The sequence below is a fragment of the Lycium barbarum genome, chromosome 7 (genome assembly GCF_019175385.1).
Source record: "Lycium barbarum isolate Lr01 chromosome 7, ASM1917538v2, whole genome shotgun sequence".
NCBI classification, from domain to species: Eukaryota; Viridiplantae; Streptophyta; class Magnoliopsida; order Solanales; family Solanaceae; genus Lycium; species Lycium barbarum.
Window position 1 is genome coordinate 134,580,120 of NC_083343.1, and position 19,559 is coordinate 134,599,678.

General features: G+C 34.0%; 2 protein-coding genes across 3 annotated transcripts; one reads left to right on the forward strand and one right to left on the reverse strand.

Moving 5' to 3' along the window:
• Positions 1 to 646: 646 nt before the first annotated feature.
• On the forward strand, positions 647 to 2,903 carry LOC132604635 (uncharacterized). The gene has a single exon (XM_060318229.1). The coding sequence runs from the start codon at positions 1,159 to 1,161 to the stop codon at positions 2,791 to 2,793; it is 1,635 nt and encodes a 544-aa protein (XP_060174212.1). The 5' UTR covers positions 647 to 1,158; the 3' UTR covers positions 2,794 to 2,903.
• A 1,428-nt stretch (positions 2,904 to 4,331) lies between these two features.
• Positions 4,332 to 11,428, reverse strand: LOC132604636 (peptidyl-tRNA hydrolase, mitochondrial-like). Of its 2 annotated transcripts, XM_060318230.1 has the most exons (11): positions 11,202 to 11,426; positions 11,030 to 11,106; positions 9,873 to 9,989; positions 9,665 to 9,749; positions 9,488 to 9,555; positions 7,926 to 7,976; positions 7,758 to 7,831; positions 7,282 to 7,340; positions 7,118 to 7,194; positions 5,615 to 5,760; positions 4,332 to 5,079 (listed from the first exon to the last, which is right to left on the reverse strand). In XM_060318230.1, the coding sequence occupies exons 2-10, from the start codon at positions 11,036 to 11,038 to the stop codon at positions 5,629 to 5,631; spliced, it is 672 nt and encodes a 223-aa protein (XP_060174213.1). In that variant the 5' UTR covers positions 11,039 to 11,106; positions 11,202 to 11,426; the 3' UTR covers positions 4,332 to 5,079; positions 5,615 to 5,628. The 2 variants fall into 2 exon arrangements, with proteins under 2 accessions (XP_060174213.1, XP_060174214.1); XM_060318231.1 differs by lacking the exon at positions 11,030 to 11,106 and having other exon boundaries at positions 11,202 to 11,428.
• Positions 11,429 to 19,559: the final 8,131 nt, after the last annotated feature.

Genomic DNA, 19,559 nt, shown 5'->3' on the forward strand with positions numbered 1-19,559 from the left:
AAGTTGATTGTCACTACATAAGAGAGAAGATCTTGCAAGGGTTGATTGCCACATAATACATTTCAACACATGATCAGCCTGCTGATATTCTAACAAAAGGATTGAATCGAGTACAACATGAATACCTTTGTTCCAAGCTAGGATTGTATAACATCTTTGCAATGCCTAGCTTGAGGGGTAGTGTAAAGAAAGGTGTCACATCAGTAAAGGGGCAAAAGAGTCTTTTCACAATTATTGTTAGGAAGTCCAAATTACAGTTAGTTAGTTAAAGTGTCATTAGTTAGTTAGGAGTATAAAGGTGAAGATAACAAACAATTTGTATTCATTCGTTTTTTCCTTGAATAATGAAAGGATCATCTTCTCTTCTCTCATCCGTATATCTTTCTTTCTTTTAGGGATTAATACCCAATAATTCTTCCACAATTACAAATACATTAAAATTAAAGTAACAATCAAAATAAATATTATATTTAAACTAACAATACACTATAATATAACAAACATGCCAACAAGCTTTACTATATTTGCGGGATTATATTTTCATACTCAATGCTCGAACGAAACTCGGATCAAAGAGGGATAAATCCTACAAGATTTTTCTCTTTTAATATAAAATAAGTGATGCTATATAAAATATGATAAACTAATTTCCTATACTCTTCCTCCGATGATGACCACGGAAGGCTCACTAGACTCTTTTTCGGAACCTAAACAGCCGCAAAGCACAGTGTGATTAGTGTAAAATCAAAACTCTAGTTCTTGTAGCCAATAAAGATACAGAACCTATTCACATCAAATCTGCTGAGGTTTGTCCTAATTTCCTAGTACTATTTTTGCTGAAACTCCATTAATCAATCCTTTTTAGCTTTCTTTATAAAACTTCATCAAGATCCAATCTTTTCTTCAAATCCTGTCCTTGTTCCCTCAGATAATATCAATATACAATTTTTCCTAGCTACCCTTTGTTCCTTTCGATTTCATCTATGTTCTTCTCTGCAGCCAGACATTCTTTTTGGTTACTCATCAACTTCAAGATTCAATTTTTATTTGTTACTTAAGGGTAAATCTCAGATCAGAGGTGCGTGAACCCTAATATTAGTTCTCTCCTATTTTTTCACTTTCACTTCCAAATTTAGCTTCTTGTTATTAATTGTATACATGAAGGAATTGAATTCAACAACAGACCCAATTGGGCAAAACTTAATAAAGAGTATAAGCAATGTGTGCTTCTCAGTTTTTGTTTTCTCAGTGCTTATATTTACTATAGTTGCTATCACATATCAACCTCCTGATCCATGGGAATCATCTAGAGCCCTAACTATGGTCTTCACTCAAGTTGAAAATGCCACTTTCAAAGGTGACAATTCTGTCCTCAAAACCGGTGAGGATGTTGATAATGCTCCACCTGTAGGGGCTTTTTCTTTAGTGCCAATAACTGAAGCTTCTATTGAGAAATCTGAAGAGAAGCTGCCAGCTGAGATTCTAAAATCAGGATGTGATGAGAATTTAGTTGTTAATTGTTCAGATCCAAGGGTGTTGATCACCATTGAGAGATTCAATTTGAGGGCTTTCAAGTCCATTGCCTTTTTGGATTATCAAACTCCCGTGAATGGGTCAAAACGCGATGAGTGTGATGTGGCATGGAGGTTTAGAAACAAGAAAGAGAAATCTTGGAGGAAGTACAGGGATTTCAGGAGGTTTAGGATTGGGTTTACTGATGATTGTAGTTACAAAGTAGTTCATGCAGGTCGTTGGCATTCAGGGGTAAATGCACGGCGTCCAAGAATCCGAGTTAACAGAATTGCTCCACCCGTTCGAGACGAGGATATCAATGATACACTTCCAGTCATCGGATCAGATTCAGCTTTTAGAGACGGGAGATACTTATACTATTCTCGTGGTGGTGATTACTGTAAAGGAATGAACCAATATCTATGGAGTTTTTTATGTGCTTTGGGTGAGGCTCAGTACTTGAATCGGACGTTTGTGATGGACTTGAGTGTGTGTTTGGCATCCTCATACACTCAGAGTCATACGGATGAGGAAGGGAAGGACTTTAGATTCTATTTTGATTTTGAGCATTTGAAAGAGGTTGCATCCATTGTCGAGGAAGAAGACTTCATTAAAGATTGGAAGAGATGGGATAAAACTCATAAGAAGAGAATCTCTGTAAGAAAAGTTGCAAACTATAAAGTGTCACCCATGCAACTAAGGAAGGACAAGAGCACAATTATATGGAGGCAGTTTGATGGCCCTGAGCCAGAGAACTATTGGTATCGTGTTTGTGAAGGGCCTGCTGGTAAATACATCCAGAGGCCATGGCACTCTTTATGGAAATCAAAGAGATTGATGAATATAGTTACTGAGATTAGTGGAAGTATGGACTGGGATTATGACGCTGTTCATGTTGTTCGTGGAGAGAAAGCTCAGAATAAGGAGTTATGGCCCAATCTGGATGCTGATACATCTCCAGATTCCCTTGCCACAAAGCTTCAAGGAATGATAACACCTTGGAGGATCTTGTATGTTGCCACAAATGAACCCTTCTATAATTATTTTGATAAACTTAGATCTCACTACAAGGTACATTTGCTTGACGATTACAAGTATTTATGGAGTAATACAAGTGAGTGGTACAATGAAACAACACAACTGAATAGCGGACGCCCTGTTGAATTCGACGGATATATGAGGGTTGAAGTGGACACCGAGGTCCTCTATAGAGCAAAGACTCAGGTGGAGACATTTTATAACTTGACAAAGGACTGTAAGGATGGGATTAACACGTGTTAAACAACTTAAGATATTTACTGCGGTTTATACGTTGATTCAAACATCTTTTTGCCTGTCTTTTTACAATTTATTCAGTTCTGAAGAAGTGCATCCTCCTTTTGTCTCCGAAATCTCACTATTCTTCTATATTTCCTTTTTCATTGTGGAGTCCGTAAGGGCAGGAGATTAAAGTTTTTCTTGTTAGAACAATGATTCAGGAAATGCAGCAGTGAAAAATAAAATTATTTGTCTCCCAAACCTAAAATGAATGAGTTCTTGCAATTACCAGCTTGGGATTCCCAAAAGATGATATTATCTTGGAAAGGGAGCCTAATGTTCATCTTTCATGGAATATATATGTGTATGTATATATGTGTCAAAGTTTCAACTGTATGTTTAGAGTTTAATCTGAAGATAGATGGTATTATCATTGCGAGAATTCTAACGAACTGGTTTACCAGCAGATAACTTTTTCCCTTTACCTACCGTTTTGCTTCAAGTATTATCTTGTGGTGTAACTGTGCCTTCAGGCCCTGAAGTCGTAAGTTTTCCGGATGATTTTTCTAAAATAAGTTCGAGCTGTGGTGGGCATGTCCCAATGGCTTAAGGGGCAGTGCAAAGCTAAGCTTAGAGCCCGTTTGGATTGGCTTACAGCTTAAAGCTGTTTGCAGCTTATAAGCTGAAAAAAATAAGTTGGGGTAGTCCAACTTATTTTTTTTGGCTTATAAGCTGTTTTCAGCTTATAAGCTGCTTTAGATAAACTAAGTCAAATGGGTCCAATTATTTTTTTGAGCTTATTTTAAGCATAAAATGACTTTAAGCTGGCCAGCCAAACACTCAAAAAAGCTGAAAACAACTTATAAGTCAACTTATAAGCCAATCCAAACGGGCTCTTAATCTCATCCTAATTCAGATGAATATATGATCAGTACTAATACAGGCGTCGTGGAATCAACATTTCTTGTTCTTCCAAAACCAAAGTACTTCTCCAGTGTGTTTTCCTTCACTTACATCTCTCATTTGAGGAATACTGACAAAGTGTTTGCAAACAATGCAAAATACAATCTTCAACACTTGGGGGCAATCTGGCTAAGGATCACGAATCATTGTTCTTCCTACCATACTTCTTCCTACTATAAGCAAAAGAAAACTACATTATGCACTATAAATAAGGTCTTTCAAATGCATTATATCTGAATTTAAATCTTTAGCTTAACTTTACAGGTAAATCATCGAGATTTTGTTTTTTCCTGTAACGTTACCATAAACGTTATTTTGCAACGGCCTAAAAGGAGATATGAATATTCAAATTTTGACGCAGCAAGAGAGAGAAAATATTGAAAATGCATGTGAAGGGAACACCTCCATTTTCGTAAAAGCTCCCTGGCTGTTGAAATTGATATGACGCTGTTTCTACCAAAGGGCCTGATGAAGAATTCTTACTACAACTTTGTCAAATGAACAATCATAATATCCATCAATGTCCAAGAGCCCAAACTGTGTCATACAATGCATCTCTTTCACTTACAGATCGCAACTTATTTTTTCTGTTTGAGTTATTTGTAATCTTTCCAGAAAGGATTGCTGGAAACAGTACAATGCTGCAGACACATAAGCATCTCATACAAGAAGCAATCAAGTGTAAGCACTAATAATGCAGCAGCCTCTCCATAATCTTTGATCAAGTAAAAAATAGTCTTCCCCAAATTTTCATCCAAGATTCTTGAAATTTTCATATCCTGGATATTGTACATGATAAGTAATAAAATGTGCGACTGGTGAGAAATCTCTGTAGTCAATAATATATCATCCTGGCTGACCTCCTCAAACCAAGAATGAGCATTAGCAAGGGAGACATCAGTAAAACAGGTATATAGATACAGACATCCTTTCTAATAAACAGCCACTAAAATTTCTTCTAGGAGCGGCAGGGGATGCAGGAGGGTTATAGTTGGTACAGGAGATTACGCTTGCAGTATGCAAGTTTAATCTATAAAGGAAAACATCAAGACCATATTAGAGAATCAGGAGAGATGGGAACAGTTGAGATTCCTGCATCCCAGCAATCACTATGGGCCAGGTCAACTTTGACCTTCCACTTGAGCAGAATCATCTTCTATCTGTTGCAAGCCCAGTACAGTCACCTAAACAGTATATTTACAATAGAATCTCCGGCGGCGGTTGCTTAGGCAAAATGATCTGCCATGGATTTTGGTATGTGATTACACCTGACTTCTTTGAAGCGTTAAAGAGGAAAGGCTAGTTATTTTGAGTAAAGGGATGCATCGATGGCTATGGAACGCCCAGCTGCACACCAATCCAAACACCCACAAGTTAGCTAATTAGTTTAGGAGCTTACAATTAACAGACCTTGTGCATGAAAATTAAAGTAGCAGAAGGGAAATCACTGGCGAAGAAAGTGATGCTATTGTGGATTTTATGAGTGGCATCAAAATCACATCACACCAACTAGAGTTAGGTAGTTCCAACTTCCAAATATTCCTTATTTCACTTTATCATGGATATTGATCTTACGAGCACTAGGCAGCTAGGTCTAATTGCTTCTTGTGTCCAAGTACAAGTGATTCCGCTGGAGCAAAAGCAACAGGAAAGCTTGAACAATAAACATAACTGCCAGCTCTTTGCAGACTGCAGGCATGAAATAGTTCAAGACAGCATACTCTGAAGTAGCATACTATTGGTTGCGGGGGATGGGGTCATGAAATGTTCATTCACTTATGTTAGCTAATAAGAATGGTCACAGTAGAGACACTTTTTCTTTTTTAATTTAAGCAATCAACGGAAACTAAAAGAAGACACAGCAACAACAAGATCTAGAAACCTTGAAGCATAACGTCATGTTGGCAATGTCTGCAATCTTATGTGCTTGTACTTCTGCGTTGTATTGAAGCATTTAGAACTTTCGGAGAAGCCTTTGGATAAGACTTGCTCCAATGCATGTGCTCCTTCCCGTAATGCAGCATCAATCTGCAAGTATAATGTATGAATCTTCAACAACTCAAAGTTGGAATTCCTTCATTGATGTCAATTTTCAAATATATTAGTTTATCAAGCGAAGATCTCTCCAATACTAATGTGGCTTCAGTGTCTGGAGCATGGGTACTTCTAAAACGATGTGGTATTTCCATCTGATATGACATACATTTGACTCTAGGGAACATGTCTACCAAAATTTTGACTGGGTTCAAATATTTTTTCATTGGTTGAATTCTACAAAACATGTCATATGCATGTCTTTGACGTGTTTCAACATGTCTAATGAACTTTTCTTTTTTGCCACAATTAAATTGACAAAAGGAAGATGAAAATTATCCAAATTGATTAAGAAAAATACAAAAGGAAAAAGGTTGATCAAAGATGCGTAAGAACAAAACAACCTATGCCTATCAGAACAGATTGTACATTTGTAATAGTGAACAAATAACTCTATTGATAGCTATTTTATACTGAACATCTACTCTTAAACTTTATCCAAATCATATATAGCAAAAACAGTTGACCTTAATTTATACTCCCTCCGTTTCAATTTGTTTGTGTTAATTACTATTTGGACAGTTAAAGGATATTTTCTTTGACCATAATTTTTTCAAATACTTTCTAAAATATTATGAATTATTAACTACTATAACTTACAGTACTTTTTATGTAGTAGTTTCACGTGTATGACTCTGTTATATCTAATCAACATAAGCTTACTTGACTAGTTTCACGTGTATGAATTTCATGTATATACATCTGTTTACATTATAGTTATGGTCCTTATTTCTGAATAATTTTGGAATTGACTGAGTAATGCCACTAAGCCTCAAAGGGCTACTCAAAATTTGGTAGACACGGAGCATCAACAAGAGATTGAAGAAGATTTGGGAGACAATTCCTTTAAGTATTGCATTGTCAATTTGGCTAGAAAGAAGTCGAAGATGATTTGATCGGAAGAAGGAGATCATAGCTGTTGTGAAGTTCAAATGCGTTCAGAATTTACTGTTCTGGCATAGAGGTTTTTTGGCTGCTGATATGTTGGTTTTTGTGGACTTGCAAGAATCTTTATGCGTGTAACCTTGACAAGTCCAGTTTTCTGTAACTTTTACACTAGCCTCTTAGTACTGATATTTGAATAAAAAAATTTATACCATTGTCAAAAAGATATTCAAGAAAAGCTCGTAGAACAGAAAATAAGACGCCTATACTGTTCTAATACACAATGAGCCGTTCCTGCAAAACTCAGAGGCTGTACAAGTTCATTATACCAGTAAAGAAGTTCAATAACAAGAACAGGAACATTAAAAAGCCAATTTTATGTAAGAACTCAATGAGATAAACTTACTCGTTCTCTTGCAGTTGAATTAAACTTTTGAAGCTTGAATGCTTTGGGATCCATCTGACCAGGAGGTCTTCCAATACCTAGCAAGAGAACTATGTTAAATCTTCTGTACTGAAACTCAAATCGCCAAAAAGAGAACATTTAGGTATTTCAGACTTTCCACAAACCTATCCTTAACCGAGGAAACTCTCGATTTCCACGAAAATGACAAATCATACTCTTCAACCTATAAACACAGAGAACTGGATCATATACAGTTTAACAGCGACTGAAACTGCACAATACATGAAGAGACACAGAAGTCTTCTGGTACTAAATAACTAGCAAAAACATGAAAACCCTGACATAGCAAACTGTGACGGATACTCTATTCACAAGTCAAAAAGAGGTCTGGACGCATGTCATGGTCTTCCGAACAAAATATTATGCTTAGATTCATGTAAGAAATTACTTGATATGTTTTGTTTTAGGTACTTTGACATAGCCATCAATTTTCAATATTTTCATTACAATTCCAGCTATGAACCTATATAGACATTATTAGACAATTCACAGGATTGAAAATGAACAGATGGATAGTTTCAAGGTACAGGATTAGAGGGTTTTTTAAGTAGATTTATATAGAGCAGAATTCTGTTCATACCCGTTATGTCTGTGATGACCTCCCTTGGGGTGAAGACGAAGAATTCCACATGGTAAATCCATGTCATCATGAAACTGGAGAAAAAGACATTTGTTGAAAAGCAATAACAAAACATAATCACCATGTCCAATTAGATCCTTAAAAATATGAACAGCTAGTATATTGTACCGCAACCACGCGATTGAGAGGGAGCTTGTAATATGCTGCAAGTGGGCCAGTCTGGGAAATAGAAAAGGGAGTGCATCAGAGGTATTGATCAGCTTAGATCAAAGTATCAATGAAAAGCACGATACATCTCCATTCCTCATTAAAAACATCAGAAAACATCCCTCATTAAAAACATCAGAAAACATCAAGTAGAAATTTACTGAAGTTTTCACATGTAAACTAGAGTTTGAATGATATAAGTTGAGCAAAGCCATGTGCTATTTTCCATTTTTAAGAGTTCTCAAATAAAAGTTCACTTATTTAAGCAGAGGGAATAATCAGTTTAACTTGTCTGATGAGAGTCTAATAACCTGCCTTGAAAACTAGGGGAAGCAATGGCTGGGCCATGCCCTTAACCTGATTGTAGGGGAACTAAACCTGGATAAAACAACGTAACCACTGACCAGGTTTGCATTTTCATTTAAATGGTGAAAGGTCAATTCTTGACAAATAGCCAAACATGTTGCACAAAGATGATAGATATTTCCATTCAAAAACATGCTCCCTTAGTCCATAGGAAAAGCTAATCCAGTGTGTGCTAAGGTCCTTGAATAATATCATTTTTCCATTTGAATGCTTGCTTATGAATTACCACTACTTTCTGGCAGAACAAGGCTGCTATCTGGGTTGCTTTAGTTCATGGAACAAAAATGACCTGCAATTCACTACCTAACTACATAGACAAATTGCTTGGAAACTTCTTTTAGATTATTTCAGTAATAAAATTACAAGAATCTTAGCTAAAAGATAGTTTTATCTCAATTTTTCAAAGAAACTTACAAAAAATAACAATTAAAAGAACAAATGCACAAGAGTTTTATCAGGTGAGGATAGTTTTGGCAAGAGTTTGGTTAGATAAATCATGAGACAAAGCTACTAATTGGGCTTCCATTTAGTGTCTCTTGTTCACTTTTGACAAAAATCCTACCAATTTGCAATGTCACTGCTGGACTTCCATTCCATGGTAACTATTCGGTGGTCAGAGGCTGACTATAACCAGTAATAACAAACTTCATGCCCTTACTGTTATTGAAACTAACAGAGAAAGCTAATCCAAAATTATTCAAGGTTAACAGAGAGAAATATGAGCGAAGACTTGAAAACAGCAGGGTTAGCATCTTACTTCTCACAGACAAATAGCTGGCACTAGAAGCTTCCAGTAGTAAAAACTTTTTTAGTGATCTACAGCTTCACCGCCCACCATTAACCATTTCCCCCACACAACATATCGCTATATATGGCTGGATGAATATATCTAGAACAGCCAATATAACCACCAATTCAAAGAGAGGAGTTAAGTGTTAACTCTGGGCAATTTATAAACAAGATCAGCTAGATCCTTCTCAGGCGAAATGAAAAATTTACAAGTAACCCCACTTTCACTATGCGACGGAATACAGTCATTTAGAATACCAGTTTTCATTCAGACACATCCTTCTTTAAGATAGAATACAAGCAGCAACCATCATAAGCATAAAAAAGAAAAGCTTTACTACATAAGTTAGAAGTATTTAATTGCTTACAGATTCACCACTCAAATTCATGTAAGTTAGTGGCTTTGCAAGAAGAACTGGAATGCCATTGACAAAACCTGAGAAGTGGTATGTATCAACAAAATTTTAGACAAGAGTATAAACAAGTGAACATGAAGATGTAATTGAACACTTAAAAGGCAGAAATCAAAGTTTAACTAAAGAGACCTTTCCCAAACATAGCTTTACAATGTACTGTCTCCATATGAATTCCTTGCGACTCTGCGAATGCATCAAGCATTTCAAAGCCAACCTATAGTTGAAACAAAATATAAAGCTCTTAATGAAGAACGCTTGAGTGAGATGGAACCCGTAATAGATTAGGTTTATAGCAATGTTTCTAAGAAATTAATTTTAGTCCAGAAATAAAAGTTACATTGTGTCTCGTTCCGCAGTATTTATCCCCAGGATTGCCCAACCCAACAAAGAGCCACGGCCGAGGAGAACAGGTGCAGAAGTTGCGCCTACAAATCCTTCTAAGCACCCCGTTCATCTACAATAAACATCAACAAGGCTAGATAAAGAAAAAGGACAGCACAAACATTTGAGGCGGAATTCGGGATTTTTAGTTTCAGATCATAATAAAAATACTCAAGCACTTCATTATTTCCATAATCCCTCCTATGCAAAAACAAGTTCAATTTAAATTCAAAAACTTTAGCAATGTTAACTGTTTAAGGAACTCACTTAAAATTTAAAAACTTTAGCTATGCAGACATTTATATTATTGAGGAACATAAGAGACAGCTGAATGAGCAAGTTGATTTAAGTTATACTCTGAAAGAGTACAAAAACTATTATCCGTGAGAAGTAGGATTAAAGTCCATGTTAAGTAAAGCCATAAGAAGGTAAAATAAATCCAAGTTCATGGATTAGCTATAGACCCTATTTTGCATGTGCTGTAGGATTAGAACTTGTGCTATTAAAGAAACCTGAAGACAAATTGGGAAGATATAAACATTGGGTGCTGATTTCTTCTGTCTTTTCTTTTAATCAGAAAATAATGGGTGCTGATTTCTGCAATTCATTTTAGCCCCAGTTGCACTCCACTAGTTTAATTTTCTGTTTTACCCACTTGCAGTTTAAATCTAAGCGTCTGCCCATATTTACCCCCTGCTGTTTGTGTACAAATGACATGCATTCCTCGTCCAAGATACCTTCTTGGCTACCCCATCAATCTCACACCCCACCTAAGACAGATTGTTTTGTAATGTCAATTCTCCATTTATAGGTAAGAAATTTCGTTAGAAAAAGAGCATCAAGCAGATGCTAAAAGTTGCAAAGAATTGTCAATTCTCCATTTTCATATCAACCATAGAAAAGAGAAAAAAGAGATATGTAGCATGAAAGTAGCATATGCCCTATGAAATACTGTTATTCTAGTCCAAAACAGACATAGGATTTTCCAGCTTTATGCATTTTTAAATATGAATTAATTTTCTTAATATATGGAAAGTAATATCAATTCAAAAGGGAGGGGAAACTTCAGTATGGAAGTAAGTAGCATATTCTGTCGAAAAGCAAAAGGTTTACCATGTTCATGTTGTTGGCCGTTTATACTAATGTTTTCCCATGGTTTTCAACTATATGTTGACAATTGAAGCAGCGACCTACGAGAACATAATAGGAAAAAACATCTACGTAAGGTGAGTGGTAGAAACCACAAAACTTATTTCGAATACGTAAAATAAAAGAGAATACTAACCAGTTGACAGAAGATTTCAATCGGTCAAATTCCTAATTCGAGGAAGAAATACAGAGACTATAGGAACAAGAGGATGACGGCTACATGAGGTGGTTAAAGTTTAACGGGTCAACCCCAATTATCACATTACGACCCGACCCGCCAGTGTGTCAGTCAGAATAAGTTGGGTCAACATACCCATGATTCAATCTGCAAAACAATAATCCAATGAAATAGAGGCTTTCTAGTCAAAAGAAATGTTTACCATCCCATCCCTTCCATGTAAAGCTCAAATACTCACAGAGCCCGTTTGGATGGGCTTATGCGTATAAGTTAGTTGCTGTTTTCAGCTTATAAGCTGATAAGCTAAGTTAAATGAGTCTAATTATTTTTTTGAATTTATTTTAAGCATAAAATGACTTTAATAAGTTGGTCAGTCAAACACTCAAAAAAACTAAAAACACTTATAAGCCAATCCAAACGGGCTCTATTACTTTCTACCAAGGTTTTGTTTTGAATAATTAAATAAGCATCATTTTTTTCCATGCGAATTTTCTAAGATTTAAACTATGAACCCGTTTGAATTAGCTTATTTTAGATATTTTTAAGTCAATATAATTTTAAAGTACTTTTACGGTGTTTGAATAAGATAAAAAATGCTTTAAATATTTATTTTTAAGCCAAAAGCTAGAAGGCTTATGATTTATACTTATAAGTCATGTGTTATAAGCTCGTCCAAGTAAGCTCTATGTTATCTTTAGCTCCTTTCAATAAAGAAAGAAAATACTCCATCAAATATATTAGAGGTGTGTAAAAACCAGTTGAACCAATAAAAACGCTATTGATTTATCGATATCGGGTTATTGGGTTAACAATTTGTAAACGATTTTGTAATTTTTTTTATTGGGTTATCGGTTCGGTTTTCAATTTTATGGATTTGGTTAATGGTTAAACCGATAACCCAATAAGCTTATATTAAAATTATATTTTTACCCCTAATTATATATTAGTGGCTTTAAATTTTAATTTTTAAATACAAACCCTGTTTCTAAATTACTAACCGTATGCACGCTTATTCTAATTAATTAATATTCTCTTGATTCTCAATTCTCATACGAACTAGGGCTTGCAATGTCTCTGTGCCTTTCTCCTTCACTTCTCAAACGAAACTAGGGCTTGGGAGTTCTATCACTTTTGGATCTTTGAAGTTGCTGGCTTGATGTTGCTGCTTACTGCTTTCTTATGCATTTTCTAGTTTTTGTTTTGCATTTGATGGTTTGTCTTACTGCTTGCGTTTGAAGTTGGCCTTGTTTATGAACGAATGAACTAAGAACTGCCTTTGTTTTGTTTTTGAAAGATTGCAGTGCATTTTATAGTTTTTGTTTTGTAATTTGTGTAGATTTTATGCATGAAGGTGGTGTATATATGAACAAATGAAAACAAGATAAAGCAAAAATAATAAGCGAAGCATTTTCTTATTGGTTAAACCAAAAACCGAACCGTTAAGGACCAAAAAACAATAAACCAAAAACTAATAATGAATATTTTATCGGTTTGATTTTGGTTTGGCGTATTTACAAACCGAAAATCGATAAACCGAACCAATAATTCAAAAAATTAAATCGAACTGACCGATAAGCACTCCCAAAATATATAATGAGAATTAACGAAGCTTATGAAAACACATGAAAATGGTCAGAAGAAGTAGAAACAATATTTGGTTAATTAATTATAGCCCATTTGATTTGGGTCATGTTTTAACTCGTTGCTATAATACAAACTTTTTTGTAGGTCATTTTGAGTTCCATCCATTATGACTCAATAACTCTCTAATTAGTAACATAACCCGTTAAAATTTGAATGGTTTGTGTTGGTTACACAATATTATCAGTTTTACTATTTTTGCCAGATATAAAAGAAAGAAAAACAAGATTAACATGAAGAAGCGAAACATTATATTTATTGAAACGAGCAAATCTCATCAATGAGCTTGAAAGATTTGCCTCCATATGCTTTTGCTTTTATTAAAAAAGACATTAAAATAATTCCTCTCAAAAAAAAAAGAAAAAAAAAACTAAACATCTTTACACCCAAATAACAGCTAATCATCCATATCATGTATTCCTTTTTGCCCCTACCAAACACCTATCATTATTAATAACTATCAATTTTTTATGTCCCTCCCTTTTATATTTGTTTGGGAGGAGAGAGGGTTTTGGGTTGGGTGAGGGGGGGGGGGGGGTTGATAAAATAAGAAGGCAGAATTGGAAATTGGATTTTCAATTCAACCTGATCTAAGTTGTTTGTTTAAAACTAACAAAAGAAAAGAATACGACAAAAACTTCTCTTTCATCAGTGTCTATTGTCTTTCTTTAAAATACTAGATGGCTTATACCCGTACTGCGCACCGACCCAACACTTCGAATTATAGTGTATTTATGTATATATAGTTGTGTTTAGATAGTAATAATATATATATATATATATATATACTATGTCCAAAATACGATTAATATAACATTGTAGTTTGTGTTCCGTATCTAAAACTTTATTTTATTCGGGTTTGCTACGAAAATTTATTAATGTTTTTTAAAAGAGAAGACTTGTTTCAAAGAAAACTATTTTCCTCTCTTTGAGATAAAATAATAGCAATATTTAAGCATCAGTTGATACTTTCAATTTTAATTCGATTAATTTAAAAGTATAAAATACTTATTATTTTTTATCAAATTTTAATTTGGATAATTCTAATTCAAATTATTAAATTAATTTTTCATGTTTGAAACGAAACAAAGTGGAAATTAATTTTCTATTTAAACGAAGAAATGTTATTTTTTAATTTTTGGTAAATTTTCTCAGTTTAACTCATTTTACTTGTCATGTTGTCTTTTGCATGGTTTTTTAAGGTAATGTGAATTAGAATTATAATTTGACTAATTTACCTTATTCATTATTTGATCTTCATTTGATATTAATCTCTTTTCACATTTATGAGAGTAAGAATAAAAATAAAAAAGTAATTAAATTGTATCTTATTTTTTAAATATATATATTTTAAGTATATTTAACACGGACGATGATCTTGCCTCTATAAACCGGCTCTTCTATATAGTAGTAATAGTAAAGTAATACATATAATTTTTTCATCAAATTTTGATTTGGATAATCTAATTCAAATTATTATATTAATTTTATATGTTTAAGATGAAACAAAGTAGAAATTTGATTTTTTATCTAAATGAAGAACTTCTATTTTTTAATTTTTAGTAAATATTTTTTGTTTAACTCATTTTACTTGTCATGTTGTTTTTTACACGATATTTTAAGGAAACGTCAATTAGAATTAGAATTTCACTAATTTACCTTATTAATTATTTGATCTCCATTTAATATTATTTTTTCTTTTATGACATTAATCTCTTTTCACATTTATTAGAGTAAGGAAAAAATGAAAAAGTAATTAAATTCTATCTTATTTAATATATAAGTATTTTAAATATGTTGTTGTACAATAATTTCATTTGCTCCCACTAATGGGTTGATACACATGTGGCAATGAATCCATCATTATTGATTTAATTGTTTGATTTTCTGAGCACTTTTTTTTTACATTGTTTGTTTTTTTAATATGGGATTCATTTTTTATTATTATTAATATTTCTTGATTTTGTTAACATGAGGCCCACGTTTTTTTTCCCGTGAGTTTGGATGTGGTGGGTTCCACTTTTTTCCCCGTGAGTTTGGATATGGGGCCATGGGGATACTTTGGGAATTACATGCATATTGTTTGATTTTTTAGTATATGGGGTGCTCGTTTTTGTTTTTTTTTTTTTAATATTGGGTCCATCTTTTTTTTTTTCATGAGTTTGGAGAGGGTGGGGTCCACTTTTTTTTCATGAGTTTGAGGAGGGTGGGGTCCAGTTTTTTTTTTTTTTTTTTTAAGAGTGACTGTCGACAAAGCATGGGTAAACCGATGCTTCTATATAGTAGAAAAATAGAAATATAATAAAATATTTCTATCTACTTTTTAGAAGAGTTGGTAATATAAAGTATAAAACGTCATTTTTTTGCCCTTAAATAAAAAAGTGAGTGGGACCACAAAGGATTTTTAGTAAAAAATTTTTGTTTAACTCATTTTACATGTCATATTATTTTTTACACGATTTTTTAAGGAAACGTCAATTAGAATTATAATTTCACTAATTTACCTTATTAATTATTTGATCTCCTTTCAATATTATTTTTTCTTTTATGACATTAATCTCTTTTCACATTTATTAGAGTAAGAAAAAAAATGAAAAAGTAATTAAATTCTATCTTATTTTAATATATAAGTATTTTAAGTATGTTGCTGCACAATAATTTCATTTGCTCTCACTAATAGATCGATACTGTCACGACCCAACCCCGTAGGCCGTGACTAGTGTCCGTGCTGGACACCCAAACGTACCCAATAACCCAAACGAGCATATTTGCAGAATATATCAATATAAAAGTCAATTGGTGCTACCAGATATTGCAGGTGAACAGATATAGCACGTGGAAGCCGATAAGGCCGTCACAGATCATAGTAACCCAAAACATATACAGAACCCACATGTATGTCTACAGACCTCTACAGAACACAACAGAATCATAAGACGGGACAGGGCCCCGTCATACCCCTGAATAGCGTACATATATACAATAGCAAAGGACTGTACCAAAATATAGGCTCCGGATAAAAGAGCGCTCCAAAATAGCAGAATATAGTCCTAAGCAGGCGGATCAACAAATCTGTCATCTGAACCTGCGCGACATGAAAACGTAGCCCCCGAAGAAAGGGGGTCAGTACGGAAAATGTACTGAGTATGTAAAGCACGGAACGTAGTAAACAAAGTCATAACCAAAGCAGAAGGTACAGAAAATGAACGAAATATCCAGAATAGCAAAATGCTGATCATAAAGCATAAATAGTGCATGCAGAAAACATATGTCATATCTGGTCCCATTACGGAACAAAATCATGACCGGAACAGAACGTACAGAAAAAAATGAGTATAATATCCAGATTATCAGATGCATATTTCCAGAACATAAAGAGTGTATGCAGAAACATATGCCATATCATATCCGGTCCCCACCAAGGGACTCGGTGAACAGAACGTGGTCGCCACCCCGACACTGGCGCCACAACACAGCATAACTCCAGAGTAGGGAATAACTCCGTAACATATCATATCATATCAGAATGTGCACATGTCGAACATATCAGATGGCCATATCATATCATATCATCATATATCCGAATATGTGTACATGGCACAGCATACTCCACAACCCATGTACATGTATACCTGCCCCCTCACATCAAGGCGCGGCGAACAATGCAGTGGAATAAGCGTGATAACATATCCTGGCCCGGGCTCAGTGTGGGAAACATTGGGGCATCCACGAATGGAGTAGTGAGAAACTAAATGCAATAAAAATACCATATATATTTCTTGAGACTCAATGAGGCATATCGAATGACAAATCAAATTAATGAAATCGGACGGAATCATAGTAAGTGAATTTCGGATGTCATAATGGATTACGGAGGCATAATTTTTCTAAAATCATTTCCAAGTTCCAAAACAATTTACAAGACTTAACGGAATATTTAAAATGATATTTAATTAATAGTTAGAGGAGTAGTTAAAACATTTCCTTTAAAGCTGCTCGTAGACACGTCGTAAACATAAAAGGGTAAAATCGGAAATAGTGGACCCACCTCGGGACAAACGAAGCGGTGGGCTCAAATTACGTATTTAAAGCTTATAAAGTCACCTACGGAGGTTCTGGGGGCATTCCATAATTTTCTAGACAATTTGCGGAAGTTTGCACAATTCTTTCAATAAAACATACTTATAGGGTTCAATTCCATTGAATGAAAAAGGGGTATTTTCAAATGCGGATTCCGATGAGCAGAACGCTTTCCGAGGCTCAAATCCGATCCTAGTACACCTAGGGCATGCCAAAAGAAGAATCGGGATAGCTTTACATACCTTATATGCTCTTTACGCCTTTCCAAATTCGATTCCCGTTTCGCCCAAAATCTGCAATTGGTCACATTTACCAATTCTCAATTTCCAATCTTTAAGTATTCAATCTTTATTCATAATTGCCTACAGAAATTTGGGCAGCATCTCCCCTATACATATAGCATCCCCGAGAATTTAACTCGGCCAAAACAATCAACAACAACCCAACAACAACACCAACAACAACAATCAATATAAGACACAATATGACATAACTAGTCTTCTTTCCGACATAATGCAAGAACTTTCATTCCGACTTCCCATTTCCAAACCAATCTCAATGTTTTCATATTCATTATTAATCTAGATTATCACAATATAATTTGGAAGCATTTCACATCATTTCCACAAAATATTCACAAGATATACAAAATATACAAACTTTCCACCAAAGTCATAATTCATCCAAAACTTCTAATATTCAACCTACATATCCATAACATATTTCCATCTTCCAATTTCATCAACCATAATCATAATTCACATCTTAACAACTTAATTTCCATAATATCGCAAAATCATTCTAAAGTGACATAATCTTCTACATTCCAACTTCAACCAAAATTCATTCAACTTTCATTCCCAATATAATTTTCACCATAACCACAACTAGAATACAACATAAAATTCAACTCATATATGTGTACAACATATATACACTCATGGCTACATATATATATACATACCCACTTTGCAAACTTTCTTATTTCCATAATTTCTACTCATTTCCACATACTACAATATAAACCAACCTTCATAACATAAGAAAAAAGAATTGATTCTTACCTTTTTCTACAAACTTCTTCACTTGAACAAGTTGTCAACTTGAAGAAATAAGTGCTCCTTCTTCCAAAACAACTACACCAAGTTGTAGAGGACACTTAATTTAGTAGGAATTCAACAAGAAAATAATTTTAGAGGCAAGATTTTGAGGGGTGATTTTTCTATGGCCAAACCCGAAATGGCCTTATTTTTGCTCTTCTTTGTGTTTTGTTCTTGGTTCTTGAAGTTTCTAATGAATAAATGATGCATATATGACCCCTTATATTAATTTGGCACATGGAAATTAATCAATTTGGTGGGCTTGGACCAGGTATGGCCGGCCACCCTCTCACCTTGGGCCTAAATTTTTCTTTTCATTTTTTTGGGCCAATTCGGTTGGTCCAGAGTTGGGCCTAGCCCACTGACCTTTCGACCTTAAAACGTCCATATCTCCTTATACCGACGTCACCTGGGAACCCACGACCTATGGTTAGAAAGCTAATTCAATTATATACAACTTCTATTTCTTGGTATTTTTTCAAATTCCAAACTTATAATACCGTTTTTGCCCCTCAAAGTCAGGTCACCCGAAAACGTTTTCTTAAAAATATTCGTTTGGAGGACTTCCACTTTGATTTGGCCCAAGGGTCCTTCTTGAGTTGTGTTTAACTTCACATATATGATTCATATAATTTGTCACATGTCCCAAAAAAAAATCTTGACGTGTGGGCCCCACCTCAACTTACAATTAACCCGACGTTCAAAAATACAGGATGTAACAGATACGCATGTGGCAATGAATCCATCATTATTGATTTAATTGTTTGATTTTATAAGCACTTTTTTTTAACATTGTTTTTTTTTAATATGGGATTCAATTTTTTTTTTATTAATATTGTTTGATTTTGTTAATATAGAGTCCACTTTTTTTTCCCGTGAGTTTGGATGTGGTGGGTTCCACTTTTTTTTTTTTTTTTTTTTTTTTTTTTTAATACTGGTTGGTGTTTAATATGGGGTCATGAAGAACTTCTATTTTTTTATTTTTAGTAAATATTTTTGTTTAACTCATTTTACTTGTCATGTTGTTTTTTAAGGAAAAGTCAATTAGAATTAGAATTTCACTAATTTAGCTTATTAATTATTTGATCTCCATTTAATATTATTTTTTGTTTTATGACATTAATCTCTTTTCACATTTATTAGAGTAAGGAAAAAATGAAAAAGTAATTAAATTCCATCTTATTTTAATATATAAATATTTTAAGTATGTTGCTGTACAATAATTTCATTTACTCCCACTAATGGGTTGATACGCATGTGACAATGAGTCCATTATTATTGATTTAATTGTTTGATTTTCTACGCATTTGTTTTTTAACATTGTTTGTTTTATTAATATGGGATTCACTTTTTTTTTAATTGTTTGTTTTTACTATATATATGGGGCCCACAATTTTTTTTGCTTGATTCTGTTAATATGTGATTCACTTTTTTTTTCCCATGAGTTTGGATGTGGTGGGTTCAACTTTTTTTTTTTTTTTTTTTTAATACTGGT

What these genes read in the sequence shown, in the direction of transcription:
- LOC132604636 (XM_060318230.1), bottom strand. An exon ending in ACTGCGGAACGAGACACAAT is followed by an intron (nt 9,750 to 9,872) that starts GTAACTTTTATT and finishes TTTCAACTATAG; the next exon opens with GTTGGCTTTGAAATGCTTGA. An exon ending in GTTTCCTCGGTTAAGGATAG is followed by an intron (nt 7,195 to 7,281) that starts GTTTGTGGAAAG and finishes TTCTCTTGCTAG; the next exon opens with GTATTGGAAGACCTCCTGGT.
- LOC132604635 (XM_060318229.1), top strand. Translation starts at nt 1,159, where the DNA reads ATGAAGGAATTGAATTCAACAACAGACCCAATTGGGCAAAACTTAATA.